Source organism: Rhineura floridana, chromosome 21 (genome assembly GCF_030035675.1).
Source record: "Rhineura floridana isolate rRhiFlo1 chromosome 21, rRhiFlo1.hap2, whole genome shotgun sequence".
Classification (NCBI taxonomy): Eukaryota; Metazoa; Chordata; class Lepidosauria; order Squamata; family Rhineuridae; genus Rhineura; species Rhineura floridana.
In genome coordinates this window covers 1060686-1085989 of record NC_084500.1, presented here as the reverse complement: position 1 = coordinate 1085989, position 25304 = coordinate 1060686, and the positions used below count along the sequence as shown (strand labels likewise).

At 49.1% G+C, this 25304-nt stretch overlaps 1 protein-coding gene across 1 annotated transcript in view; it reads left to right on the top strand.

Moving 5' to 3' along the window:
• Positions 1-1283: 1283 nt before the first annotated feature.
• Positions 1284-25304, top strand: part of ELN (elastin) — a 73729-nt gene continuing 49708 nt past the window's right edge. Inside the window, exon 1 of the mRNA XM_061605065.1 lies at positions 1284-1597. Coding sequence (XP_061461049.1) covers positions 1507-1597 — 91 coding nt within the window. The 5' untranslated portion in view covers positions 1284-1506. The remainder of the gene's footprint in view (positions 1598-25304) is intronic.

Here is a 25304-nt window from a genome sequence, read left to right as displayed (position 1 = left end):
ATAGGGAATGGGCATAGCATGCCGTGCAACTGGAATTCAAAACTGGCACATGGCTACTTCCCTTGTAAGCTTTTCCCATGAATTTTGTCACCTGGATGGCTGTTGTTCCCATTTTGCAGAGGGGCAACTGAGGCTGAAGGAGTTGCTTAGGGCTTTGCAGTGAGTGTGGTAGCACAGCAGTCTTGAAATCCAGGCTGCATGTACGCACTCAAGTCACCAAGATGCCTGGGTTTTCATTTATAATGTGTTTAATGGACAGCCATCTGTCGGGAATGCTTTGATCTGGATTCCTGCATTGAGCAGGGGGTTAGACTCAATGGTCTTATAGGCCCCTTCCAACTCTACTAGTCTATGATTCTAATAAATTTAGATCTCCCACCCCCACATCCCACAGCAGCCCTTGTAGGAACAGAGGAGAAATTGATTTGGATTGCACATAAATGCATTATACTGGAAGAAACTGCTTTGCAAAAACAGGTGCATTAGGTAAAATTGCATCCCCAAAGGTGCATATTAGTATAAATCTGCACTTGCGGATGAGTTTTCATGAGGACTTCTTGTAAAACTGAATTTTGGACTGGAGAAACAAGGATCTGGGAGGAATGAAAGCGGACAGATTGGCCCACCTGTACCAATTGTGGTACCAAGTGTGTTGGCCATGTGCCAATGAGTGTATTGTTTTTGTCAAAGGTCGCAGGGCCTGCCACCCGGGGTCCCAGGGAGGGGCTCCACACTCGATGCCTTGGCTCCGTGCCATTTCCAGGCCACGTTCTCTGTGCTGCGGAGCATCGGTCCAGGTGTAGGATGTCTGAAGACAAACAAATTTAGCAATTGCTGGCAAGGGCCGGTTGGCTCTGACCCACACGGGCTCAGCTGCTTGGAGCAGAAACGCTTTGGAGATAACTTATCTCTAGACTCTCTGGCTTGATTTCCACCACCTTCCCCCTGCGCCCTCCCCTTCGCATCCGTCTGCTTGGTGGGGACCCGCCGCCAGCCGGCTTGGCCTCCCATTCCCAGGGCCCTGTGCATTCCATTCCAGGAAAGGGACCCCCCTTCCCGGCCCTCGCTGTGCCATTCTGAGAGACCCTCGTCCCCCTCGGTCAAGCCCTGCACCCTGACTGCCAGCCAGCCCGGCTTTAGTCTGTGGCATCTGGCTGAGCTGGCCACAACCCTTTGCTCTTTTTGGAGAAGGAGGAGGGGGGCGCTGCAGCACTAAAGCCGGCGGGAGCTCTGTGCAGTCTCTCTTGGCAGCCGAGTTTGCTTTTGGCAACAGATCCACCCGCACTGGAGCGAGCGAGCGAGCAAAATCGCAGAGGGAAGCCAGCGCAGGCTCTTGGAGAGAGCTGTGTGTTTGCCCTTTTGCAATGACGTCGTGTCCTGAGCCTTCCTCCTCCCCTCAGCCCGGCCCCCCCTTTCCCCCTTACATCCTTGGAAGCCGCAATTAAGCAGCACCGCTGGGATAAAACATTCGGGCTGCCAGCGAACTGGGGCATTGCGTCGCGAGAGATGGCTACGCTGCGGAGCGCTTCCCTCCGGCCCGGAGTCCTCGTTGTGGCCGCCTTCCTGCTCTCCAGCCTCCCGGCTTCGTGGCAAGGAGGTAAGCCGATCCAGCGGAGGGCTCCGGCAAAACCCTTGGACGGCCTCTGCGGCGGTGCTTTTCCCCCAGCGAGGAGGGCCAGCCCTGGGCTTCACCTCCCCCATCGGGGTCCCGCTCTGTGAGTGGAGGCTGGTCCATCGGGGCTGTTGGGGCACTGCCCTGCCACCCTCGGTCTGCCCTCTGCCCGCCCTGAGCCCACCTGCCTGCTGGCACGTCTAGTGCCAAGTTGAGCCACGGAATGCGCTCCTGCAAGAGGGCCACCAGCTTGGATGGCTGGAAAAGAGGGTTAGACAGATCCACAGCGCTCGGTGGCTCCTAGCCACGATGCTCTGCCTCCATGGATGGCGGCGGTATAGTTCTCCATGCCAGTTGCCACAGAAGGGGAGGAGGCTCTTGCGCGCAGGTCCTGCTTGCGGGCTTTCCATGGGGGCTTCTGGTTGGCCACTGTGAGGACAGGATGCTGGATGAGATGGGCCCCCTTTGGCCGGATTCTGGTGGCAGTGGCTATCGCACAGCTTCCCATTCCTGTGTCTCTGGGCCACCCTTGTACGGCTCAGCACAGAGGAAGATGGGACAGAACTCGAATGAGTTGGCTCTACCTCTTCTGACTGCTGGTCTCTCTGCCTTTGGCCCCTTAAGTTCCAGGTGGCCACTGCTCTGGCAGACCATTTTTTTACACTCTGCTCCCCCCTCAGTGAGTAAAGCTCACTACTCCTTTCCTTAAACATGCTGCAGGGACCAGTCTCTCCCCCCACTGATTCAAGTTGCCAGTTGCAAGGGTCAAATGGGGAGTGAAAGTTCACCAACCCCTGGTCTGCCCATCTCTGTGGCCTCTGACCTCCTCTGGGTGCATCCTGGGGGTGACTGTTGCCCACCCACAGAGAGTGGCTAAGATTACATCCCCACCCCCAATGAAAAGCTGTCAGTGCATGTCATGTGGGTCAAGATAGTTTGGAAGGAAGGGAGTGATAGCACCCAAAGCCACCGGGACTCTGGGAGAAATCCAGGGAGGTGTAATTGGAGCCCTAGAAGGTGTTTCCAAAATGCCAAACCTCATGTGAGCATCTAGTAAAGGAGAGTGTTTCTGAGCATGTGCAGAGTGTGTCAAGCATCCACAGCCATGCTTTGGGGATTAAAGCACAGAATGTCCAAGTGAGAAATGTTCATCTTGAAGCTCAGTATTTCCTTGCTTCTTGGGGGGGGGTTCTGCACAAGGGAGTTCTGGACATTGTCAGAGGGCTGCACCACCTGTGTGGCCCCCACAATGTGCATCGGCCCCTCTCAGCAGGTGTGAGAGTGTCACAGAGCTCTCCACTGGTGACCAGACACATTGCCCAGTGGCTGTGCTGGGTCCAGGCGAGGGTCCAGCAGGAAAGGCAGAAGTGAGTCCCACCTGTACGATCTAGTTGGATTCGCTGGAAGGGATGCCCCCCAATTTGAACGATTTACCCCTCATTCGGAGACATCGCTGTCCTGCCAAGCGCTTGCAGCTTATGTGTTCTCCTGGAAGAAATGATCTTCCTGGGTTTTGAACAGAGCTCCATGCATTCATGAAGCATGCCCTGTGCCTTCTGTGGCCCCCATGAGATCATGTTCTCTCTCCTTGCTGCCCTTGGGAACTGTCATCACTTTAGAGAAAATGTACTATGGTGTGAGGGTCCCATTTTTTAAAAAAACCTTGTTTGGGAGATCAAGGTCTGGTAGGCTGGAAGAATTCCCCACCTCCAAGTCAAGTGAGCTGGAGACCTCCTTCTGGGTAGGGCTGGCTTGATTTTCTCACTTGAGCTCTCTGGGGGCTGCAGATCCCATCACCCCTGGTCATTGGCCCTGCTGGCTGCTGGGACTTGGAATCCAACAGCATGGAGGGCCACAGATGCTCCCTCAACCTGCTTAGGGGGCCGGGGGTGGCCCAACACCATTTGTGACATCGCAAGGGCATTGCCAGGTTCTGGCCTTTTCGCTTCTTTCCATTTCTCCTTTTTCCAATCTGAAATTGAGTCCTCCACATTTCTGCAGCAATGTGCAGTTTTGTTTTTAAAACCCTCATGAGTATTCTTCAGCACTTTTTTGTGCAAATTTCCCCCAATAAACACGTGCTTGTGTGTCGTTCTGACAGATGTGCACATTTTTGCAAGCACTTGTCCCCTTGTATGCTGTTTTCATGAATATATTCTTTCTTCTGCACACATTCCCCTGATATATGCATTTTGGTAAACATTTTTTTGGTTGGCAAACTGCATCGCAAAGTTCGGGTAAGTGTGGATTTTGACAGAAGGCTGTGTTCCGGAGAGTGCAGGTTTGATAGATTCAGCTCTACAGGCAAACTAAGGCAGCAGTGACGGCCAGCAGAGGGAAGCTCTCACCTCTTCCTGAACAAAACAGCCACCCTTTGATGGTGTCTGTCTGATTCCCTTCAAAATATACAGAGCCCTGTTGGGTCAGTCCAAAGGTGCATCTTGCCTGCCATCCTTTTTCCCTGCAGAGACCAGCCAGATGCCTCTTGGAACCCCACAAACAGGACAGGAAGGTGACAGCCCTCCCCTATTGGTGGTTCCAGCATCTGGTGTTCAAAGATAGGCTGCCACTGAGGAGGGAGGTTCCATTTAGCCATCATGGCTAACACATTTTGGGAGGCTAATAATTTCAGGCGCTGTGCTACAACAGGCCCCTCATCCCAGAGAGTTTGATCTGGCAATCCTAGTCCACATCTAACTTCACAACGTGACAGGTCTGTCTCTTTCTCTCCCCCCCCATTGCATGATAAAAAAAACCCAACAGCACCCACCCAGTAATAGGAGAAGTAGGCCCTCTGATCCTAAAACCATTGCTTGGATTGGACATCTGTCCCGATTATTTTGCAAGCCTCGCTTCTTTTCATCCACAGCCCTGGAGTGTGCCATGGGGCGGATATCTTCGACTCCTCCTATTCATTCTTCCACGCAGGGCTGGCACAAGGTGCTTTGCGGGGAAAGGCCACTTATTTATTTAATCTACACCCTACACCCAAAGGAGCCCAGGCAGCCAAGATGGCACCCACTTCCAGTTACAAGGGCAGAACCCGACTGGACTGTTGGTGGGAATCTGACTTCAATGCTGCTGGTGGGATTGAGGGCTGGCCCTACCACTGGGCAGAGCGAGGCCACAGCCTCAGGCCATGGGGGGCAGTGCCTGCAGTCCCCCAACCGTTCCCCGAGTCACCAAGTTAGCCTCTGCGGTGCAGCTCCTAAACTACCCTGTTACCTCAGGTACAGTGGAGGCTTTTTCCATTGCCTCTGTTGAAATAAGCGTCATTTGGAAGCCCAGTCGCATTCTGCATGTGAAATTGGGGGGGGGGGGGACAGAGCACCTTGCCCTTTGCCTCAGCCTCTGGCCCTGATGGGCTGGCCTACACTCCCACAGCTGAGGACAGCAGGCTCGCTTTGGGGGTTCAGGTCAGCCTACCCCCATCTGTCCTCCTCGCATACCTGCTGCTGCAGGCATCTGCCTCTCTTTGCCCAATGGCAAGGCCGGCCCTGGTGTCCCAGGCCAACTTCTAGCTGAGCGGAGCTTCCCCTTTGCCTTTTCGCTGTCCAGACTTCCTTGTGTGCCCTGTACAAACGGTTGTGTGCCTGGCAGTTGTGGAGGCAGGGCATTTGGAGGGTGCAAAGGTGGTTTGGGGGCGCTTGCTCCCAGTAAGCCTGCATAGGATTGAAGGAAAGGAGGAACAAACCAGGCAGATTGATCCACTCATCCTGGGCTCTTGCGGTTTAACTGGGTAATTGAAAGACTTGGGACTCGGGTCCTGCTTGTGGGCTTCCTATTGAGGCATCTGGTTGGGCACTGTGAGAACAGGATGCTGGACTGGCTCTTCTTGAGTTCTGATGAGGACCCACAGGCCCAAGAGGCAGACTAGCCTCTAGGCACATGAAAATGGCAGATCGTCGGCTGCTTTTTGCAGAGGGCCCAAAAGACCTGTAAGCAAAGAGGAGGCTGGAGCTAAAAGGGTGATTTAAAAGGGCAAGAAATCTAGGACCCAGTGCAAAATACCTGGGGCTTGGACACCCTAACGACACCCCTGCATGGCCATTCAACTCCCCAGCCGACTTTTGTCACAGCCCATGCCTCTGAGTGTTGCTTCTCAATGAATATTTATGGGGGAGGGGAGGGTCTGTGAAAGCCACGGAAGGTGCCTGGCTATTTTTACACACACACCCATACACAAGGGAAAACAACAACAGGAGAGGGAAACAGGTTTGCAAATAGCTCTTTGCCCTTGTCGCCTGGGGCGAACTGAAATGACCTTCTGATCAACCAGAGTTTGTAAAGAGGCAAGGGGTTGGCTTCGTTCTTTTTTACAAGGTGTTCGGTGTGCCACAACTTCCTAACAGAGGCTGGTAAAAAAAAAATTGTGATGGCAAATTTGGGCCAGGTTGGGTTTTTTTTAAAGTGTGGGCTAGTATTCTTTATTGTAGTCAGAAGGTCCGTTTATACACCAGGTTCTTAGGCTGTGCTGTTTCAGATTGCAGATGTGTGTTTGGAGGGGAGATGAATTCTCTCTCACACACTCACACACACACACTTGAAACGCAACTGCACTCGGGAAAAGGGCTCCCACGTTTTCCTATACCTTAAGACTCTTAAAGGCTTTTTATTTTCTGTGCGTTCCCACCCACCATGAATGAGTAAGTGGCAAAGAGGACTGGATTTGGCTCATATGCATTCCCTTGAAAAATGTGAGCTGGCTCTCTCTCTCTCTGTGCTTAATATTTATAACCTAACGGTCCCTGTTAGGATGGCTGGTTACACATTGCCCCCTCAAAGGAGTGCTAGAAAGGGTGCAGATTTGCATAAAATGGACATGGGCCAATTGTGATGTATCAATGCAAATTGAGAGATGACTGTAATTTAAATAGGAATGAAACCATCTCGCCACAGTGGGGGGCAAGGCTGTGGCCAGGTGACCTGTGCCAAACTGCTTAGTCTGCTGTCCAGGTGCTGATGGCTGTTGATGACAGGCAACTTCAAGACTGTTCCTGTAGCTGCCTCAGCCTCTCCCTGCTTGGAGTTCTTTATCTTTAAGCCAGTCTGGAGGCCAGGCAGCCCATCAGATAGAAGTCTCCTTCAGACTGGAGGACTGTCCTCTGCAAAGCAGGCCACCAGGCCACCCTTGTTCCAGGGAGAGCAGCCCTGACAGGCTGATCCTCGGCATGTTCACTTGAAAGTAACTCTTACTCGGTTCAGTTGGACTTACTCCCAAGTAAGCATTTGGAGAACTGCAGGGGAAAAAATAAAGTCTTTTAAGAAAAACAGGATGGTGCCTTTTGTGTTTTGGCAGCTCTTCAGTCCCTTAAAGCTGGTCAACAATTCTGAGGAATCAGGGTTTTGGTTATTTTCCAAAGCGATCCTCAGAGACCAGCAAAGCCGTCAGACCTGGGCCTGCCTCTAGGAGCCTTGCACTAGGAAGGATTGTTGTGTGGCTCTGAAAACTGCTGCAAATGTAGGCAAGGTGCAAAAATGCTGAAGGAGGGCAGGCCCTGCTTGTAGCAGTTCCTTAGACCGCAACCCTGCAAAGCAGCAGTGTGGAGGGTGTGATTAGAGGCGGGACGGGAAGGGAGGTTGCTTAACCCCTCCTCCCCGTATTGCCTTTCCCTGCCCTTCTTGTCCTCTTGCCAGAGCTTTGGAAAGTGGAGGAAGTAAGGCAATTCCAGGAGAAAAGGAATGGTGGAGGAAGATGGGGACCTCGCCCTGCTTTGAGCCTAGTGATGGGGGCCTCTTTCAGTTTTGGTGACTCTAATTCTCATATCTCTAGTTTGACATTTCCCAACATTTCTGCAGTATAGCTCTCTACATTTCAGCAACAGTTTGGCGGTTGTTTTTTTTTTAAAGGCCTCAAGAAAATTCATCCGCATTGTAGTGCATAGCTCTCCTAAAGTACGCATTTTTGGTATGCAATTTTGCCTGCTGTACTTATTGTTTTGCAAGCAATTTTCCCTAATATGTTAAATGTTGTTCATTTCTGGGCACACTTCCTTTTAATATATGCATTTTTGCTCACTTTATTTGGTTGGAGAACTGCCTCACAAACATCAGAGAAGTGTGAATTTCGAAGGGTCGCTGTGTTTTGCTTTGCATATTGTGTTGGAAAGTGCACATTGGGTTGGTTTGCATTAAAATCCCCACCAAATCTCTCCCCCACCTCTCGCTCTGGCTCTTTGCCAAACATCTTGTTTGCCCTCTGTGTATTCAAACTGTGAAACTTCAGGCCTAAATCTCGAGTGTTTGTGTTTCAAAGTTGCGCAAAAGGGGTTTGTGCTGGGTGCTGAAAGGCATGCATCTTTGGGGTACAAAATCATGGCAATCGTGAAATCAATACATGCGAGGGTATGTGATTGCCTTCAAATGTTTTTAGATGTTCTAAGTGTTGTTTAGATGGTGTTACATTGTTCTCAAATGTTTTAAACATGCTTTTATTTTATCTTAAATGGTACCGTTTTAACCTTCTGTTACTTGGCACTCTGGGCTCCTTGGAGAGGAAGGGCGGGATACGAATGTGCCATACTTGCTTCCATACATCAGGTAAGGATTTTGCAGCTTCCACTGGATGCAATGATGACCACCGCCTTAGACGGTATGGAGACAGAAGGATCAGGCAAAATCATGGAGGACAGATCTATGAGAACCAGCTGTGATAGCTTAGAAGGGCCATAGCTCAATGGTGGAGCACTTGTTTTGCATGCAGAAGGTGCCAGCTTCAAACCCTGGTGTCTGCAGGTTGGGCTGAGGAAGACTGGAGAGCCACTGCCAGCCAGTGTTGACAATGTTAAGCAAGATGGACCGGTGGCCTGATTCGATATAAGGTAGCTTCCGCTCTATGTTCTTATGAGTGGGGCCTCCACCAACAGCAGCAGTCTACCTCAGATGCCAGGGACAAACAAAAAGGGTTGGCTGTCCTCTGCAGGTCCATGCTTCGAGCTTCCCGAGAGGATCTGTGTGCAAAACAGGATACTGGAGCCAGAGAAGGAGGGAGAAGGAATGTTTCTCGGTCAGCGACACCCCCACAATTTTATGAAGCTGGCAACAACTGGTGCTTGTGAGCCTCTTCGCATCTGGAGGGCTCAGTGGCGGCCAGAGACGGAGTGGAGGCCGAGGCAAATGAGCGGGGATGTTTAGCTTTCCACTTTTATTGTGGGCTGTCTGTAATGTTTTGACAGTGTCCTCGCGAAACCTGTTTTGTTACGAGAGGCCTGTGCGATAAGATTACGTCCTCCACTCCAGCCTGTATCCTTGTTCTTTAACCAAAAAAAGTGTTGGAAGCTGAGGGTTGCATGCAAGAAAATGAAAGTCTAGTCTCCCTGATGCCATAAAGATACGACTTTTTGTTCCGTCCCTTCCTCGTAACCCCGCGGTGTGTTTTTCTTAAGCCATTTGGACTTGGCAAGACTTAAGCTGTTAAGTTGTTTTCATAAACTGCCCTCCCTCCCAGTAGAAAGAAGCCTGCAAAATAATGTGCCATTTAGGCATCCATTTAACATCTTGCACTTCTAACCTGGACTTTCCTCAAGGAACTCATGACAGTTTGGAAAACTTCCTTTTTTCCCACCCCCACCTTGCTTTAGCACCACAACAGCCCTGTGAGGTGTGTGTGTGTGTGGCTGACAGATGGAGACTGGTCCAACGTCCTCCCATGTTCTTCAAGACTCAGTGGGGATTTGCACCCAGGTTTTTAAACTAGTCGGACTCTTTAAACTCTACCCACTGCATTGGCTCTCTCCATCGGGGTAGCCAGGTGAAGGGTCATCTCAGCAGCAGACCCCAGCTTTCCATAGAGAAGGTCCAAAGTTCAAATCTTGCCATCTCCAGGTAGGGCTGCCTCCTGCCTGAAACCCTCAAGAGCCACTGCTGCTGGTCAGTGTGGACGATACTGAGCTACATTGACCAAGAGCCAGATCTGGTATAAAGCAGCTTCCTCTGTTCTTAGGGGTGGAGCCTCCATATACCAAGGCAGTCAACCTCGGAGAACCAGATGGCAGGGAGAAGCAACTCAGGTATGCCGGCTAGGCTTGATTGTGGTTGTAATCCAGCAAAAGTTGACGAAGCTGTTTCTGGTCACCGAAAAACTATTCTTTCCTTCCAGTCATTGGCCCCAAATTTGGGTGCACCTATTGGACAGCGAGTTCCTCTGTGTCCTTGGCATCGACGGTGGCCTCAGTCTCGAGTCTGGCGTGTCTCAACAATTAAGGTGGTTAGCGTGGCGGCTGCAGAGAGAGCAAGGACACCGAGTTCTTGTGGCCAGTTAGTTGAGGGGAGCTGAGGCAGGTGGGCATGAGAGGCTGGGACTTGGTGGCAGTTCCAGCTTCTGATCTCCTCCCCGGTGTGAGCTTTGGCCTTGAGAACGCAGCCAGAGGGAAAGGGTGTGGGGCGGAGGGACTTGTCCGTTGTGGCTCTCTCAGTTTCTCATTATTTATGTATTTATTAATTTTATTATTTGATTTATATCCTGCCCTTCCTCCCAGCAGGAGCCCAGGGCGGCAAACAAAAGCAGTAAAAACACTTTAAAATATGATAAAAACAGACCTTAAAATACATTAAAACAAAATATCTTTAAAAACATTTTTAGAAAGCTCTCAAGTCATCTTTATAAAAAGTTAAAAACATATTGTTTTTTTAAAAGAAAACTTTAAAAAGCAATTCCAACACAGACTTTCCAATCAGTTTCACCTCTCCATATTTCTGCTTTTTTTAAAATCCTCATGAAAATTCTCCAGTATTTTAGTGCAACTTTCTTTTAATAAACACTGTTTTGACCAATGTGCATGTTTTTGCAAGGCATTTCTCATCATATAATGCATTTTGTGGGTTTTCACTCAGATATTCATTTTTCTGCACACTTTCCCCTAACATTTGCATTTTTGTAAACATTGTTCGGTTGGCGAACTGCTTTGCAAAATTAAGGAAGTGTGAATTTCAAAGGATGGCTGTGTTTCAGTTCTCAGATTGTTTCAGAAAGTGTCAATTTGATAGATTTGGCTTGAAATACAAACTGAATCTCAATTTTCCTCCACCCCCCATACACCCCCCCAAACGCTAATAGGGAGTGTGGGGTGAGGGGCGCCAGCCCTCCCCTTAGGCAGAAGGAGGTGGCTGCCTCAGATGGCAGATGTTTTTTTTTTAGCAGTGGCCGGATGTTGGAGACCTGGGTAGGGTGTGCCACTGGCCTTTGCTAGCCCGCTGCCCTGCGGTGCAATGGAAGATGGCATCTTCTCTTTTGCCTTGGGCAACAAAATGTGCCCTGCCAACACCGTGCCAATTGGGGCTCGCAGGAGCTTGGGTCAGTGAGCAGAGGAGGTGTCAGAAGGCAAAGGCAGAATAAAAGGTTCTGGAGTTTGGGCAGGCAGTCTCCTAGCTATCCACAGAATCCCAAAGCCTCCTTTGCATGGACACACGCCCTGAAACAACACCAGGATGTTGCAAAAGTGCAATTGGGGGTCTCTCTCTCTCTAGACTTTTCCCTCGTGCAGGAATTTGCGTGTGGTGCCATCAGAGGCCCCTGGCAAGATATGCTGGATTGGGGGACAGGGCAGAAACTGCTTCCAAAGCTGGCAAGCGGAAGTGTCTATTTTGCCCCCTGCATGTTAAAACGCAAAAAGTGAGCAACATTTCTTGCCTGGCAGGTAAGAAATTTTGCTGTTTTGCTTTTGCTTCCTTGTAATTTTACCCTCTCTACCCCCAACAACAACAACAAAAAAATCTGGGAGGGAATAGAAAGAAAGAAAGTAAGAAAACACAAAATTATCCTTTCATTTCCCGTGGTAGGAAGACCTCCTCAGACCCATGCAAATACCGGCCGTCTTCTCCATCTCTGATGCACAACGGGGGGAGAGGGGAGGACAGGATCCAGTTATCTTGGCAGAAAGCAGGCCTTTCCCTGCCTTTCACTCTGGGCCATGCCTTCAGCTGCATGTGCGTTCCTGGGCAGGAGACAAACACTGATCTGTGTGGAGATTAGGGAGAGGAAGATGTTCAATTCAGTTTGCATTTCTAGCCGAATCCATCAAATTTGCACATTCCAAAGCAATATGAGAACTGGACCCTCGTCATCCTTAGAAATGCAAACTTATCTGAATGTTGCAATGCAGTTCACCAACCAAAAATGCACACATCAGGGGAAAGTGTGCATACAAATGAATATATGGGTAAAAATAGCATACAAAAATGCATTAGACGAGGGGGAATTGCTTCTACACTTGTGTTATCAAAATGTATTTATTAGGAGAAATTTGCACGAAAATGCTGCAGAATTTTCATGAGGATTTTGTTTTAAAATTCACCAATTGCTGCAGAAACGTGGAGAGCCAAATATAAGATTCGAGAAATGAGAAGCTGGCAAATCCTTCCATCCCTCGTGGGGCGCGTACAGCCCGGCTATCGTGGAATTGCTGTGGGCAGCCTCATATTTAACACCGTCCACATGCCCAGCCACAGGATGCAAACAAGAGGGTGCTTCTGCTGACAGGAGACCAGCAGGCGGTCGCTGCTTAAAGGAGATGTGCAGCTGCCCCGCCTCATTTCCCACTACGTAGCTTGTGCATGAGTGCACGCGTGCCACCCTCCTGCCTTGCGCATAGGCTTTGTCAGCTGACATGCCAGCCCCTAACCCTGACCCACAGACACAAGCTTCAAGCCTACCAGCCGCCCTTCCCAACCGCCTCTTGCCTGAGGAGCGCCATTATCTCAGGGCCATCAGTCCAGCAGAGGTGCTGGGCCATGTTCTGATTGGCCAGCCTCGAAGGGGTGCGAGTAGGAAGGGAGTCTCATAATCCTTCCCAGAGGGATGCAAGATGGATTATCGGTGTAATGTAAAATTGTGACAAAGGGATGCTAGTGGGGTCCCTATTAACACAGGAAAAGGTCTGCCTTTGCACTCTTTGGGGATGAGGTTCCCCACTCAGCCTAGTACAGAGGGGCGGCTGTGTTGGTGCAATGTCACAAACCCAGCACAGACTTTTGTAGCAGAGTAAAGGCTACAGACTTACCTTTGAGTAAATCCCACTGAACCCAATGGGGCTTACTTCTGAGCAGACATGCATTGGATTGTAGCCTAAATGAATTTTATGGCACCAGAAGCTTTTGTAAACTGTAACCCATCTTGTTTGCTGCACAAAAGGTGGGCATGCAGTTTTCTGAATGTTGCAAAGCAGTTATTTTCACGCACGTATTCATTTTTGTGGACATATGCATTTTTGTAAACATCGTTGGGTTGCATTGCAAAATTCAGGTAAGTGTGGCTTTCAAAGGCTGGCCGTGTTACGGTTCTCAGACTGCGTCAGAGATTTGATAGATTTGGCTTTCAATGTGAACTGAGCCAAATTTCTCTCCCAGCCTTAGTGCCAATATTACAGGAGGCATCTTTCCAAGTGCTTCTCTCTGCTTTGCCCTCCTTATGACTGGATGTTGAAATGCTTCTCCCTGCCCCCACCCCCTCCTTTGGTTTTGGGGAGTCCCAGCAAGCTCAGCTGACTTGGCACTGAAGATCTGCAAAGCCTTGTCTCAGCTGTGCTGGAGGGGGGGAAGGCCCAGCTGAGAGCCACCCCCTGGTATGTCTGCCACAGCCAACCGCTCTCACAAGCAGCAGGGGCCTCAGTTTCCCCCAAGGAGATCTGGGGAAGGCTCAGCATGAGCCTTCCTGCCAAAGAACCCACCCTTTGACCTGCTGTAAGTTCTGGAAAATTTGGGCTGGGGGCAGGGGGGGAATGTCTGGAGAAGGACGCACAGTCAGGATGGCCCAGGAGGAATTGCTACAGCATTGGGTTGGCAAGGGCACTTGAATTGCATCAGGGACTATGGCATCTGGAGATGTGTTGCTGCCTTCTCCAAATCAGACCATGCTCGCAGGCAGTATCTTTCCCGGTAGGGTTGCCAGGTTCAGGACTAAGACTGATCCTGTATCTTTAGGAGAAGAGAAAGTCAGCCAAGTGCAGGTGTTCTTGCAACTCTGTAATGGGAAAAACCACAAGGTGGAATTCTCCCTTCCCCCTGCACACCTTTTAAAGATAGAGAAGACCTCTCGGTGGCCAGGCCCAGTGTTTCGGTTCTCCACATTTCTACAGCAATGTGTGAAAATTCTTCAGCATTTTACTGTGGATTTCTCCTAAAGAAGCACATTTTTGAATGCAGTTCTAATTAACGTACACATTTTTGCAAGCTATTTCACCTGAGAGAATGCATTTCTTAAATGCAACCTTCAGTAATATGTTCATTTTTAAGTACAATTTTACCCAATATATGCATCTTTGTAGACGTTGTTTGCTTGGAGAGTGACATCACCAAATTCGGATAAGTGTGAATTTCGAAGGACGGCTGTATTTCGTTTCTCATATTGGTTTGGAAAGTGCAAATTTGATTGAGCTGGCTTGAAATGAGAACTCAATTGAATTTCTCCCCCAATCCTAGTTTTGTGTGCGCTTTTATATCCTGCCTAAAGGACTTTATTAAATAGGGAGGCGTATATAGCTGTGAAAGATCAATAAAATTGCCTTCTTTGTGCTCTGCTTGTGAGCATCCAGCCAGCCACTGTAGGTAACAGGATGTTGGCCGAGATGGACCCGTCTTAACCCAACGGGGATCGTCTTACGTTCTTATCTGCATGACCGGCTTTGTGTAGTTTAATGTTTCTTCCATTCCCCACAGGGATAAGGGAAAAATGTAAATGTAAATGTAAATTTAATTTTTAGGTCGCCTATCTGGCCGAAGCCACTCTAGGCGACGTACATATTAAATTTCAATAAAATACAATAATTACAATAAAATACAATATAATCAGCAGTAACAAAAATAACAACATATGCAGTACACAACAACAGGCATTCAGTATGTAATTAGCCCATCCTGGCAGTCCCAAAGGCCTGTCCAAACAGCCACGTTTTTAAGGCTCGGCGGAAGGTATCCAGGGAAGGGGCATGCCGAAGATCGAACGGGAGGGAATTCCAGAGAGTGGGGGCCGCCACCGAAAAAGCCCTCTCTCTAGTCCCCACCAACCTAGCTACTGTTGTTGGTGGGACTGAGAGAAGGCCCTGCGTGGCTGATCTTGTCGGGCAGCATAATTGGTGATGCTGGAGGTGCTCCTTCAGATAAACTGGGCCGAAAAGGGTTTTAAAGGTTAACACCAACACCTTGAATTGGGCCCGGAAAACTACTGGAAGCCAGTGTAGATTGAATAATACTGGCGTAATATGATCATGGCGACGACTGTTTGTAAGTAAACGAGCCGCCGCATTCTGTACCAGTTGAAGTTTCCGGACCGTTTTCAAGGGTAACCCCACGTAGAGCGCATTGCAGTAGTCTAATCGAGAGGTGACCAGGGCATGTACTACCAGTGGGAGCTGATGAACAGGGAGGTAGGGTTGCAGCCTACGTATGAGGTGTAATTGATACCAAGCTGCCCGGCTCACTGCCGAAATCTGAGCCTCCATGGACAGCCTGGAATCAAGAACAACCCCAAGGCTGCGGACCTGGTCCTTCAGGGGTAATTGTACCCCATTAAACCTCAGGTCAACAGGACCCAACTTTCCTCTGTCTCCCACAAGCAGCACCTCGGTCTTGTCAGGATTTAGCTTCAGCCTGTTCCTTCCCATCCATCCACTCACGGATTCCAAGCACTTGGACATGGTCTCCACAGCCAACTCTGGTGAGGACTTAAACGAGAGATAGAGCTGAGTGTCATCTGCATATTGGTGACACCGCAGCCCAAATCTCCTGATGATGGATCCCAGTGGCTTCATATAGATGTTGAATAGCATGGGAAAGAGGATAGAACCCTGTGGCACTCCACAAGTGAGAGGCCAAGGGTCTGAAACCTCATCCCCCAATGCCACCCGTTGGTGCCTGTCTGAAAAATAGGAACGAAGCCACTGTAAAACAGTGCCTCCTATTCCCAGTCCTTCCAGGCGATCCAACAGGATACCGTGGTCAACGGTATCAAAAGCCGCTGAAAGATCCAGGTGGACAAGAAAGGTGAATTCTCCCCTATCTAATGCCCTCCTCATATCATCCACCAGAGCGACCAAGGCTGTTTCAGTTCCATGTCCAGTCCTGAAACCCGATTGGTATGGATCAAGATAATCCATTTCATCCAAGTGTGCTGACAATTGGTCAGCCACCACTCGCTCAATGATCTTGCCCAAAAATGGCAAATTCGAAACTGGGCGAAAGTTGTTCAAAACTTGGGGATCCAAGGAGGACTTCTTTAAGATAGGCTTTATAATTGCCTCCTTGAGGGCCAGTGGCATCACACCCTCCGTTAAGGATGCGTTTACCACCGCCCTAATCCCTTCGCCCAGTTTCTCCTTGCAATTCACAAGGAGCCATGATGGGCAAGGATCAATCAGACAAGTGGTAGGCTTCACAGATGAAAGCACCTTGTCCACTTCCTCAGAAGGGCTTCCCCCCCATGCCTCAACCAAACCAGCAATTCCCAGCATTCTTTGGCAGATGCCATGACAGTTAGACAGGTATGAAACCGTCATACATTTATAGAATAGAAAGGAAGGGCATCTCAGCCTCTCATTTCATTTTGAACTTTTCGGTGCACACCTTGGTATTTGGGATTCACTTGAGCTTAGACCTGGGCACCTGTTTTTATTTTGAGCCATTATTTGTGTGGAGGGGGTCGATATCAAAGCATGAAGGTCTCTGGGCTTGTGCAAAGTGCCTCTCTCTCATTCCTGCATAACCAACTTGTCTGTCTGTCTCCAGGCATAAGTCATCCAGGGTCTCGGTGGGGGTGTAGACCCTTTACTTTTTGGGGAGTGGGGTCTCAGCCAGGTCCCTTTGTTTCCAGCATCGTACATGCCAATCAGCATGGAAGGGAACTGTTTTGATCACTGAGAAGCATCTTCTAACATGCCTCCTTGTCCTTCCTTGCTTATTGGAGCCGATCAGAGTGAGAAGACTCTTTTCAGTAGCTAACACTCCCCCCTTTCATGCTGATTGGCTCCCAGATGTCTGCTGTTGTGGGAGAAGGGTACAACTCAGTAGCCAAAAAGGGTGCATGTGGCTGTGACTATCATGAAGGGACCCTGCACTTCTAAATTGGCTACTACACTATTGGGCATGGGGGGGGGGAAACACTTCCTCCTTCCCATCCCAATTAAAATGACAAAAGACATAAACATTGCAGGGGAAACGCATGAGCAATGCCTCTTTCCAGCGAACCCTGACCCGCCCAAGCTTGGTCACATCCTTTGGGCAGAGGGTCAATTTACAAAATGCAATTTGCTGTGTCCCTGAAAACCCACACAGTCGGAGCAAAGCACTTGCGATAGTTAGTCTGTTTAGGAAAGAGTCTCTTTTCCACATCATTTTTGTTTTTCATACCAAGCCATGGAAAAATGGGGGCAGCGGCGGGGGGGGGGAGAGAAAAGAAGCATTTTCCAAAAGTTGATTCATTTTCTGGGCAAAGACATTGCTGATACAATTAAGCACCCTGATGCTGTCCAGTTCCCTCCCCCGCCCCAGTGATAACAGGGGGCAGGGGTTAGAGCAGGGCTTAATTAGACAGTATTTGCCTTCTGGTTCCCATGCTAGAGCTCTGGGAAAAATTAAATGCCTCTGAACATGTGAAGAGTGCTTTCCCCCCTCCATGGTCAATAAGTAAGCAAAACAAAGCCCGCAACAACTGAGCTTACGATCAGAAAGAGGAGGTTCTCTCCGTTTAAGGTCTTGCCATTTGTCATTTTTTTCCCAGTCATAAATCCAGTTCTCCACATTTTTGCAGCAATTGGCAATTTAAAAAACAAATCTGCATGAAAATTCTTCAGCGTTTTAGCGCAGGTTTCTCTCCGTTTCAGCCAACATACACGTTTTTGCAAACCATTTCTCCTCTGTAGTGCATTTTTGTATATTTTCATTCCTATGCACACTTCCCCCTAACATTTTTGTAAATACTGGTTGGGGAACTGCATTGCACAGTTGGGAGAAGTGCAAATTTCAAAGGATGGAAAGTGCAGATTTGCTAGATTTGCCCTGAAATGCAAACTGAATTGAATTTCTCGCATGGACACAAACACACAGAGAGAGAGAGAGAGAGAGAGCGCTCCTGCCTATTAAAAAGGATTAGTTAGCCCTGCTGGAGCAAGACTGAACATGAGAGAAGTTGCACCATGTTTCTCTTCTGTTCTGCACCAGTCTATAGCTTGCTCGGAGCCAGTGGGGCCCCTGCAGGCAGTGGTGGACTCCAGCTCCAACCAGTGGCAGTGCTGGCTGTTGGGGGTGATGGGAGTTGTCGCCCGACAACATCGAGGGGGCACCAGCTTGGCAAAGGCTGCTGGAGTAGGTGCTGGAGTTGGCCCCCACTTAGAGGTGGACGAAGCCGTCAATTTTGGTATCTCTGTTTTGCATTTTTCCAGTCTTAAATTCAGTTCTCCACATTTGTGCAGGAATTTGTGATTTTTTTTAACCCTCATGAACATTTGTAAGAATTGGAGTGCAAATTTCTCATAATAAGCACATTTTGTATTAGGTTTGGTTTGACCAATGCCTGCAAGCAGTTTCCCCAATATAATTTCATTGTTTGTGTCTTTATGGGTGCGTCCCCGTTTGTACATATTGTTTGCTTGCAGAACTGCATTGCAAAATTCAGAGGAGCAAATTTCAAAGGATAGCTGTGTTTCGATTTAGGCACTGGGTCAAGAAATGTGAAATAGGGGGGTTCTCGTTAAAAGGCAAATGAAATCAAATCTACTTCCCATCCCTCCACAAACATGGGCAGACCACGCACCTAGGAGGGTGTGTAGTAAAGTCTATTCCTCTCTGACCGATGGAGTCTGGAGTGGGCAGAGGGAGAAGACCGTGGATGGGAATCACACCTGTTGCAAGCGAGGGCCCTTTTCAGGTTTATCAAGCTGAGATCCTTTCACTACAAAGCCTGAGATGGAAACCTGGACTACAGGCATGCAAAGCATGCTCTCTGCCATTGAACTGTGGAGCCCTGTTGGTAACATACGAAGCAGCCATATTGGTCCAGCCTCTGGCCTGGTATTTGCCTATGTGGTCTGGCAAACTAGAGAAAGGTAAATCTCATGATCTGTTACCTGCTCCTTTTAAACTATATTAGGGGCTGCTGCCCCTGCGTGCTTTGCACACCAACCCCGCCACCTAACCCCAGGAATGAGGGCCCCATGTACCTCCCAATCACCTTGCCAGGCATTGCTATGCAGTCACCACCTACCTTTCCCACCGTGCCTGGGCCGTCTGGTACCATTGTATGCTGAAGCATCCACATTGTCGTTCACAGTTCCACCTGTCTGCGGCGAAGTAAACAACAGCATGGTGACTTCTTACATTTTTATGAATATACGTATGCGCGGGAGTGGCAGATGTGTGGGACTAGACTGTGGGGCCTCCCTGAAAGTACGCACCCCCTTTTCCCCTTTGGCAAGGAGAACCCCTTGGAGGAGCCCCTGAGAGGAACAGAGTATTTTTTTTAAAAATCCATATCAGCAGTATCTGCATTAGGGCAGCCAAAATGTCGCAAAAGGGCATGCACATTTCCGAGTTCTCCCCAGCTCTTCATCAAGCTAATTTGTAAACGAAGCTAGAGGGGTTAGGGATTTTTGGAGGGGGAATTGGCTGCAGTCTGCTGTTAGTCACAGTCCTAAGATGGAATGTGGGAGGAGGCAGCAGAGATTCAAATGAGGCTCCATTAGCTGCTGTGTAGGCTTCAGGCTGCATCCAAGGACTGTCGATAAGAAGGGTTATAAAATCATCTCTCTCTCTCTCTCTCATGCGCAGACACACAGATTTCTGAAAATATAAAACCCAGCTGTTACCCAGATCTGTCTCCATCCTTTAGAGGGAGAGAAAAACAACTTAATGGTGCCTTATCTGAGCATGTGCAGAGTGCTTCTACATAGGAAGCTGCCTTATACCGACTCCCCCCTCCATTTACCCCAGTGTCTGATTGACTCTGGCTGGCAGTTGCTCTCCAGGGTGACAGGCAGGGAAAGGCCTTTCACACCAGCTCCTGCCAGGTCCTTTTCAAAGTAGAGATGCTGGGGGTTGAACCCTGGGGCCTTCTGGGAGCAAAGAAGAGACCTTACCCCGGTGACAGCTGGTGCCCACTGGGATTGGTGGGGCAGAAGACAGGGAGGCCAACAGCAGGTGGCGCCAGGGCCAACTGATTTTACCCCATCCTCATCCTTGCTGAGTTCTGCAAGGGCAAACCTGCAACTAAGGAAGAGGAGGTTGCTTGCAGCCAGATTGGTGGGGGCTGGCAGACGGAGGTTGGTCTGGCACTGCCCCAGTGCCCTCTAATGCGCCAGCCTTCCCTGAGCTACAAGCCTTCCCTGGTCCCAGATGCTCCTCTAATGCACCAGCACCCGCATCCTACCCGGCCAGATCAATGGGGGCTGCCAGCCTCATATGTGCTGGCAGAGCCATCTCTTGCAAGGCTTTGCTAGCTGCGTTCGTTCCTCTGTCGTTGCAAAATGTCCAGATGCTCCCCCAACACTTTGCTCCCTGGGCTGATGTGTTTAGACTGAAAAGGCAGCAAGACATACGTTGAACAATAAACACAAATAAATCTCACAGGCAGTCTGTGACACGCACGCACACCAGCCGGGTCCTGACTCGCCAACTCTCCCAGATGCAGCCGCCTCGCTTCCTGGAACGGTTCCCGCCACTTCTTGAGTGACATTGCACCAGAAGGGTGTGTGTCTGTGTCTATGTGCTGCGACATCACAATTTTCTGTGCATTTCCTGAAGGCCTGGCAAAGCTGCACTTGAACAGGGCAATGCCGTGTGTCGTCATTTCAGGGAAATTCAAGAGGAACACTTTGGGGAGAGGTTGGAGAAGGGTCTCCCCCCCTCCCTTCCATTGAAGCCCCCGATCTTCAATGCTCTCTTGGCCTTTCTGAAACTAGGCTCTTCAGCAGACGGGGCCTGTTATGGCGTGGCCCCCAAGAGGCCAAGTCCCAAGCCTTTTGCACTGGGCTCTGGACCTTCTGCCCCTTCACCCACACCCTTTTACACCATGGCTTTTATGTTGCGTACAAGGTGACTGGGTGTCCTGCAAGGCCTTGTGGCCAGGGAAGCCTCAGCCACCTGCCATCCGAATTTGCCAAGCAGCACCTTTCTCTCGTGGCCCCCTGAGTCTTTTAAGTGCTGAGGAAAACCTCTAGCGACCAAGGAAGCTGCCTTGAACTGCGCCAGACTTTTGGTCCGTCTAGCTCAGTAGTGCCTACCTAGCAGGTCTTCCAGGATCCCGGGCAGGGGACTTTACCAGCCCTACTTGGATATGCGGCTGGGAATTGCACCTGGGCCCTTCTGCATACAAGGCAGATGTTCCGCCACTGAGCCGTGCCCTCCCCTGCGCTGAAGACGTGCTGTGGAAAGCGGGAGAGCTGCTTTTGGTTTGCCTCTCCTTCTTCCCAATAATGTGTGGTTTGGCTTATTGATCTGAGGGCTGTGGGGTTGGCTTTTTTACTTTTTCGGTTGACTTTTCACATGCTCTTCGTCTTCTGGTGAAGAGCAGATGAGAAATACAAATGATGAGGGTGGCGGCAGGGAGTCAATGGCCTTCCCCTGTAGACCGTCTCCGGTATTTTGCAGACATCTTGCACTGTCCCTTATGCTAGACTTCTGCCTGATCCTGGAGTCTGTCTACCAGTCCTGCTAATTCATCTTGCTATCCTTTTGGTTCTCTTCTGACTTTGGAAACTGGGTCTCTGTTTTCCAGCACACCATGAACTCTTGGACAATAAAATAGCTTTTTGGCATTTAATGCTAAAAACGTGCTCTCTGTGTTGTAAGTTGAGATGCACGCTGAAGGTAATATTTCAAAAAATTCTTGCCTGAATGCAAGCCCAACATAGCCCTCTTCTCAATCTCTACCCCCTTCCAAGGGACTTTCATGTGTATTGCTCACCAGTAGGCATGAGGGAGAGATTTGGTTCAGTTTGCATTTAAAGGCATTCGAATTTATTCATTTATTCAGTTTGCATTTAATTCTCACTTCCTGAAACAAAAAATGAGGTGAAACACAGCCCTCCATCGAAATTTGCACCTCTCTGAATTTTGCAAGGCAGTTTTTCAGCCAAGTAATGTGTACAAAAATGTCATATTGGGAATTGTGTACCTAAAAGTGCATATATTAGAACAAATAATATTTTAAAGGCATTACATTAGAGGAAAGTGCTTGCCCAAATGTGTATATAAGATCACCTTGCCTACCAACATGTGACTGTTCAGAGAAATTTGCGCTTGCATGAATTTTCATGAGGACTTGGAGGGGGGAAGAAGTCCTCAAACTGAAGTGGAGAACTGGACTTGAGTTTGAAAAAAATGAGAATTTTAATTAACAAAATGTGTATACTGCTTGATTGTAAGAAAACCTCAAAGTAGTTTACAAGAAACATTTTACATTATCAGTAAAAACAGTTTTAAAGAATTGGGTGGAGGTGGGTGAACTCCTTGTTTGCTTAAGACAAAATGTGCACCTTTATTTCTTTGAAGAGAGTACAGTTCCCCTGCAAATTGGAGGCCTTAGTTCCTTCACCCAGGTGACGACTAAATTAAAGCAAGCAAGCAATAAGGGGTTATCCTAGGTAAGCCCGAGCTGTCCAGGCTTTTTAGTTGAGAAACAACTGCAATTCTAACACACCTACCTTGGAGTCAGCTCCCCATTGGGACTTACGTCTGAGTAAACATGTACAGGAATCTGTTGAAGAGGCAGTGATCCTATCGCCCTACTTTGTCAACCTGCTGTCTTCCAAATGTTGTTGGACTACAACTCCCATCAACCCCTGCCTGCTGTGCATACTGACTTAGAAGTACAATCGCTTGGGGGATTTCAGTCCAAATTGATGAGCTCCGTACCTCACAGACTAACCTGCAGATTAGAAATGCGGAGACATCCACGTGAAACTCGCCAAAGCCGCCTTCCACTGTCACCATGAAACTCTGTGAAAGCACATTTTCAAGCCTGGCGTAGTTCGTATCTCCTGGGGATGATCCATCCATGAATTCACTTGGTGCTGCTGCTGATGGTGAATTTTGATATTGCTCTTGGGTTTCCCGCTATATTATGAATGTAGTAATGACATTATGAAATTATGAACATCTTCTCGTCGGATGAATGATTCAGATGGGGCCATCTCCAACCTGTTTTGGTTTGGTTTTATTTGACTACTGTAATGTGACTTTATGTATTGTGTGTGATGTGAAAAACAATAAGCTTATTTAAAAATGGCACAGTGCAGTGTCGATTTATATGTGGCTATTATTAAAAGTTGAAGATTGACTAGGGTGAAACAGGCTTGGGAATGAACAAACACGTGTAAATGTGACGCAGTTCAGACACAGATTCATTTATTGCTTCTTAGCAGTACATCCCATTGAGTTCAGTGGAGCTCCCTTTGAAATAAGTATGCATCGGACTGAGCTGTAAATTGGAGGCGAGGTGAGGCATTTATAAAACTATGGATTATGAATGGCGTGGCGAGAACTCTGAGCTGGGCCATCCAGCGAGGTTGGTTGATTTATTTAAACAGAACATCTATATCCCATTTATGAAGTGATATCCCACATATGTGGTGCACATAAATTCACCTGGCACATGTGCAAGAAAAAAAGACTCTTTAATTCAGGGGTACAGGCCTGACCTGTAGCTCGGTCAAGGTCAGTCCCCCCTCAAACTTGTACTCTGCCCATGCTCAAGCCTTCTCCCTCCAGTTAATTTCTCTGGTATGAAAAAAGAATAGATCCTGGTGCTAAAAGGGTGTCAGGAGGGCAGACCCCTGGTCCGCATGTGAGCTTTGGGCTGCATTTGACTTCTGGCCCTCTTTTTCACATGTGCCTCCTCTGCAGAGAGAGAGAGGGAGGGGCTCGTGCAGACCCTGGGCAAAGGCAGAGGGGAGCTGGCTTGCAGCCACTGACAATTTTGGAAGGAAACAAAAGATTGTCTTTTGTTTTGCTTTTGCGAATGAGACACACAAATGAAGATCCAGCGAAGCCAGTTGTGGGGGGATGGCAGTCGCTGCTCCAGCCGGATACTTGGGCAAATGGGAGCCTCAGCGCCATCTACTGGCCCAGGGTGATGTGTAGGGCACAGCTTGTCGCTGGTTTCCTGGGGGCAGCAGAAGACCTCGCCGCTCTGCCTTGCAGGGTTAGGTGCAGCTGATGGCTGTTATTTGGGGGGTGAGCACAGAGGGGTCCCGCGCTGGCTGGCATTATTTGGCTCAGCACAGGCCTGCAAAACGAGGGAACGGGTCAAACGGGGTGATATTTGGGCTCCTCCCTGCCCTTTTCTCCTCCCCTGCCCCCCTCTGTCTTGTGTCTGTGTTTATTCCACCCTCCTCCTCCTCCTCCTCTTCCCACTATCTTCCTTCGGCAAAGTCTCCAGCCTGTTTTCCCAATCTGCTCTGGCTCGTGTGCCTTGGGGATTCTGGCTTGGGTTGACTTCACATTGGGCTGCACTCCAGGAGCCAATTAAGCTGGAATGCTGGAGATTTAAACCAGTGCTAGTCCCATTTGGGACTGGAGAGGCAGGAAAGCTGGCTGGAAGAGTATTTGAGATGTGGGGGGGGGGAGAGAGAAAATGCCAACTGCGACAGTTTCACTGATCTGCAAATCAGATGCCTGTTTCCTTCGTTGGTTTCCAGATGTTTTTCGCCGCGCTGTCTAGCAGATGTTCCGGTGGTAGCACTTAGTCAGCCCTAACCCTTGCATGCGCCTCAGTGGGCTTCGGGGAGCAGCCTGTCATTGCCTTCCCTTTTGGTGGGTGGGCATTTTCCTCCTCAGATCCTGAGCAACAGCTGACAAAACAAAGCATTGCCTGCCCCCCTCCTGCTAGCCACTGGCTATAAGGAACGGGCTTCTGGTGTCTTGCCTGGAGGGGTGGGCGAGACATTAGATTCAGTTCTTGTTTCAAGCCGAATTTATCAAATTCACGCTTTCCTAAACAGTATGAGAACCGAAACTCACAGCCTCCCTTTGAAATTCTCACGTATTTGAATTTTGCGACGCAGTTCGCCAACCGAACAATATTTACAAAAAGTCGTATGTTAGGGGAAAGTGTGCATAAAAATGAATATATGCAGGGAATCAAGATATAAAAATGTGTTCTGTGTTGAGAAATGGCTTGCAAAAATGTGTGCATGAGTAACAAACTGCCTACAAAGATTTGTTTTATTATGAGAAATTCGCTCTGAAAGGCTAAAGAATTTTCATGAGGATTTTTAAAAACAAAAAATCATAGGAAAAATGGGAAACGGACAGATCTTTCCATCCGTACTTGCCTGCTGCTCTGGGGAAACTTGCCATTGATGGACTGTTGGCCAGAGGCAGGGGGCAGTTCTCTGGGGTGTGTAGGAGGGACACAGCAGAAATGGTGGAACTGCCGTGCGTGTAGCAGTGGGGGATGGAGACGCTCAGGTCCAGTAGCTGAAGGTGGCTCTCTAGGCAGGGAATGGGTGAGAAATTCCATTCCGTTTGCATTTCAAGACGAATCTATGAAACGCTCACTTTCCAAAACAACATGAGAAGCGAAATTCAGCCATCTCCCCATCTCCAGACCACCCCTTCCTCCATCTGGAGCAAAAACCAAATCGAGGGTGTGCCCTGCACTATGCGTCAGGCCGGTGACAACTTGAGACAGCCCCATGGTTGTCATGGAGGCCATGAAACCCCGAACTGGAACACTAGAGGCAGCCTCAGCATGGACATTGAAATCACT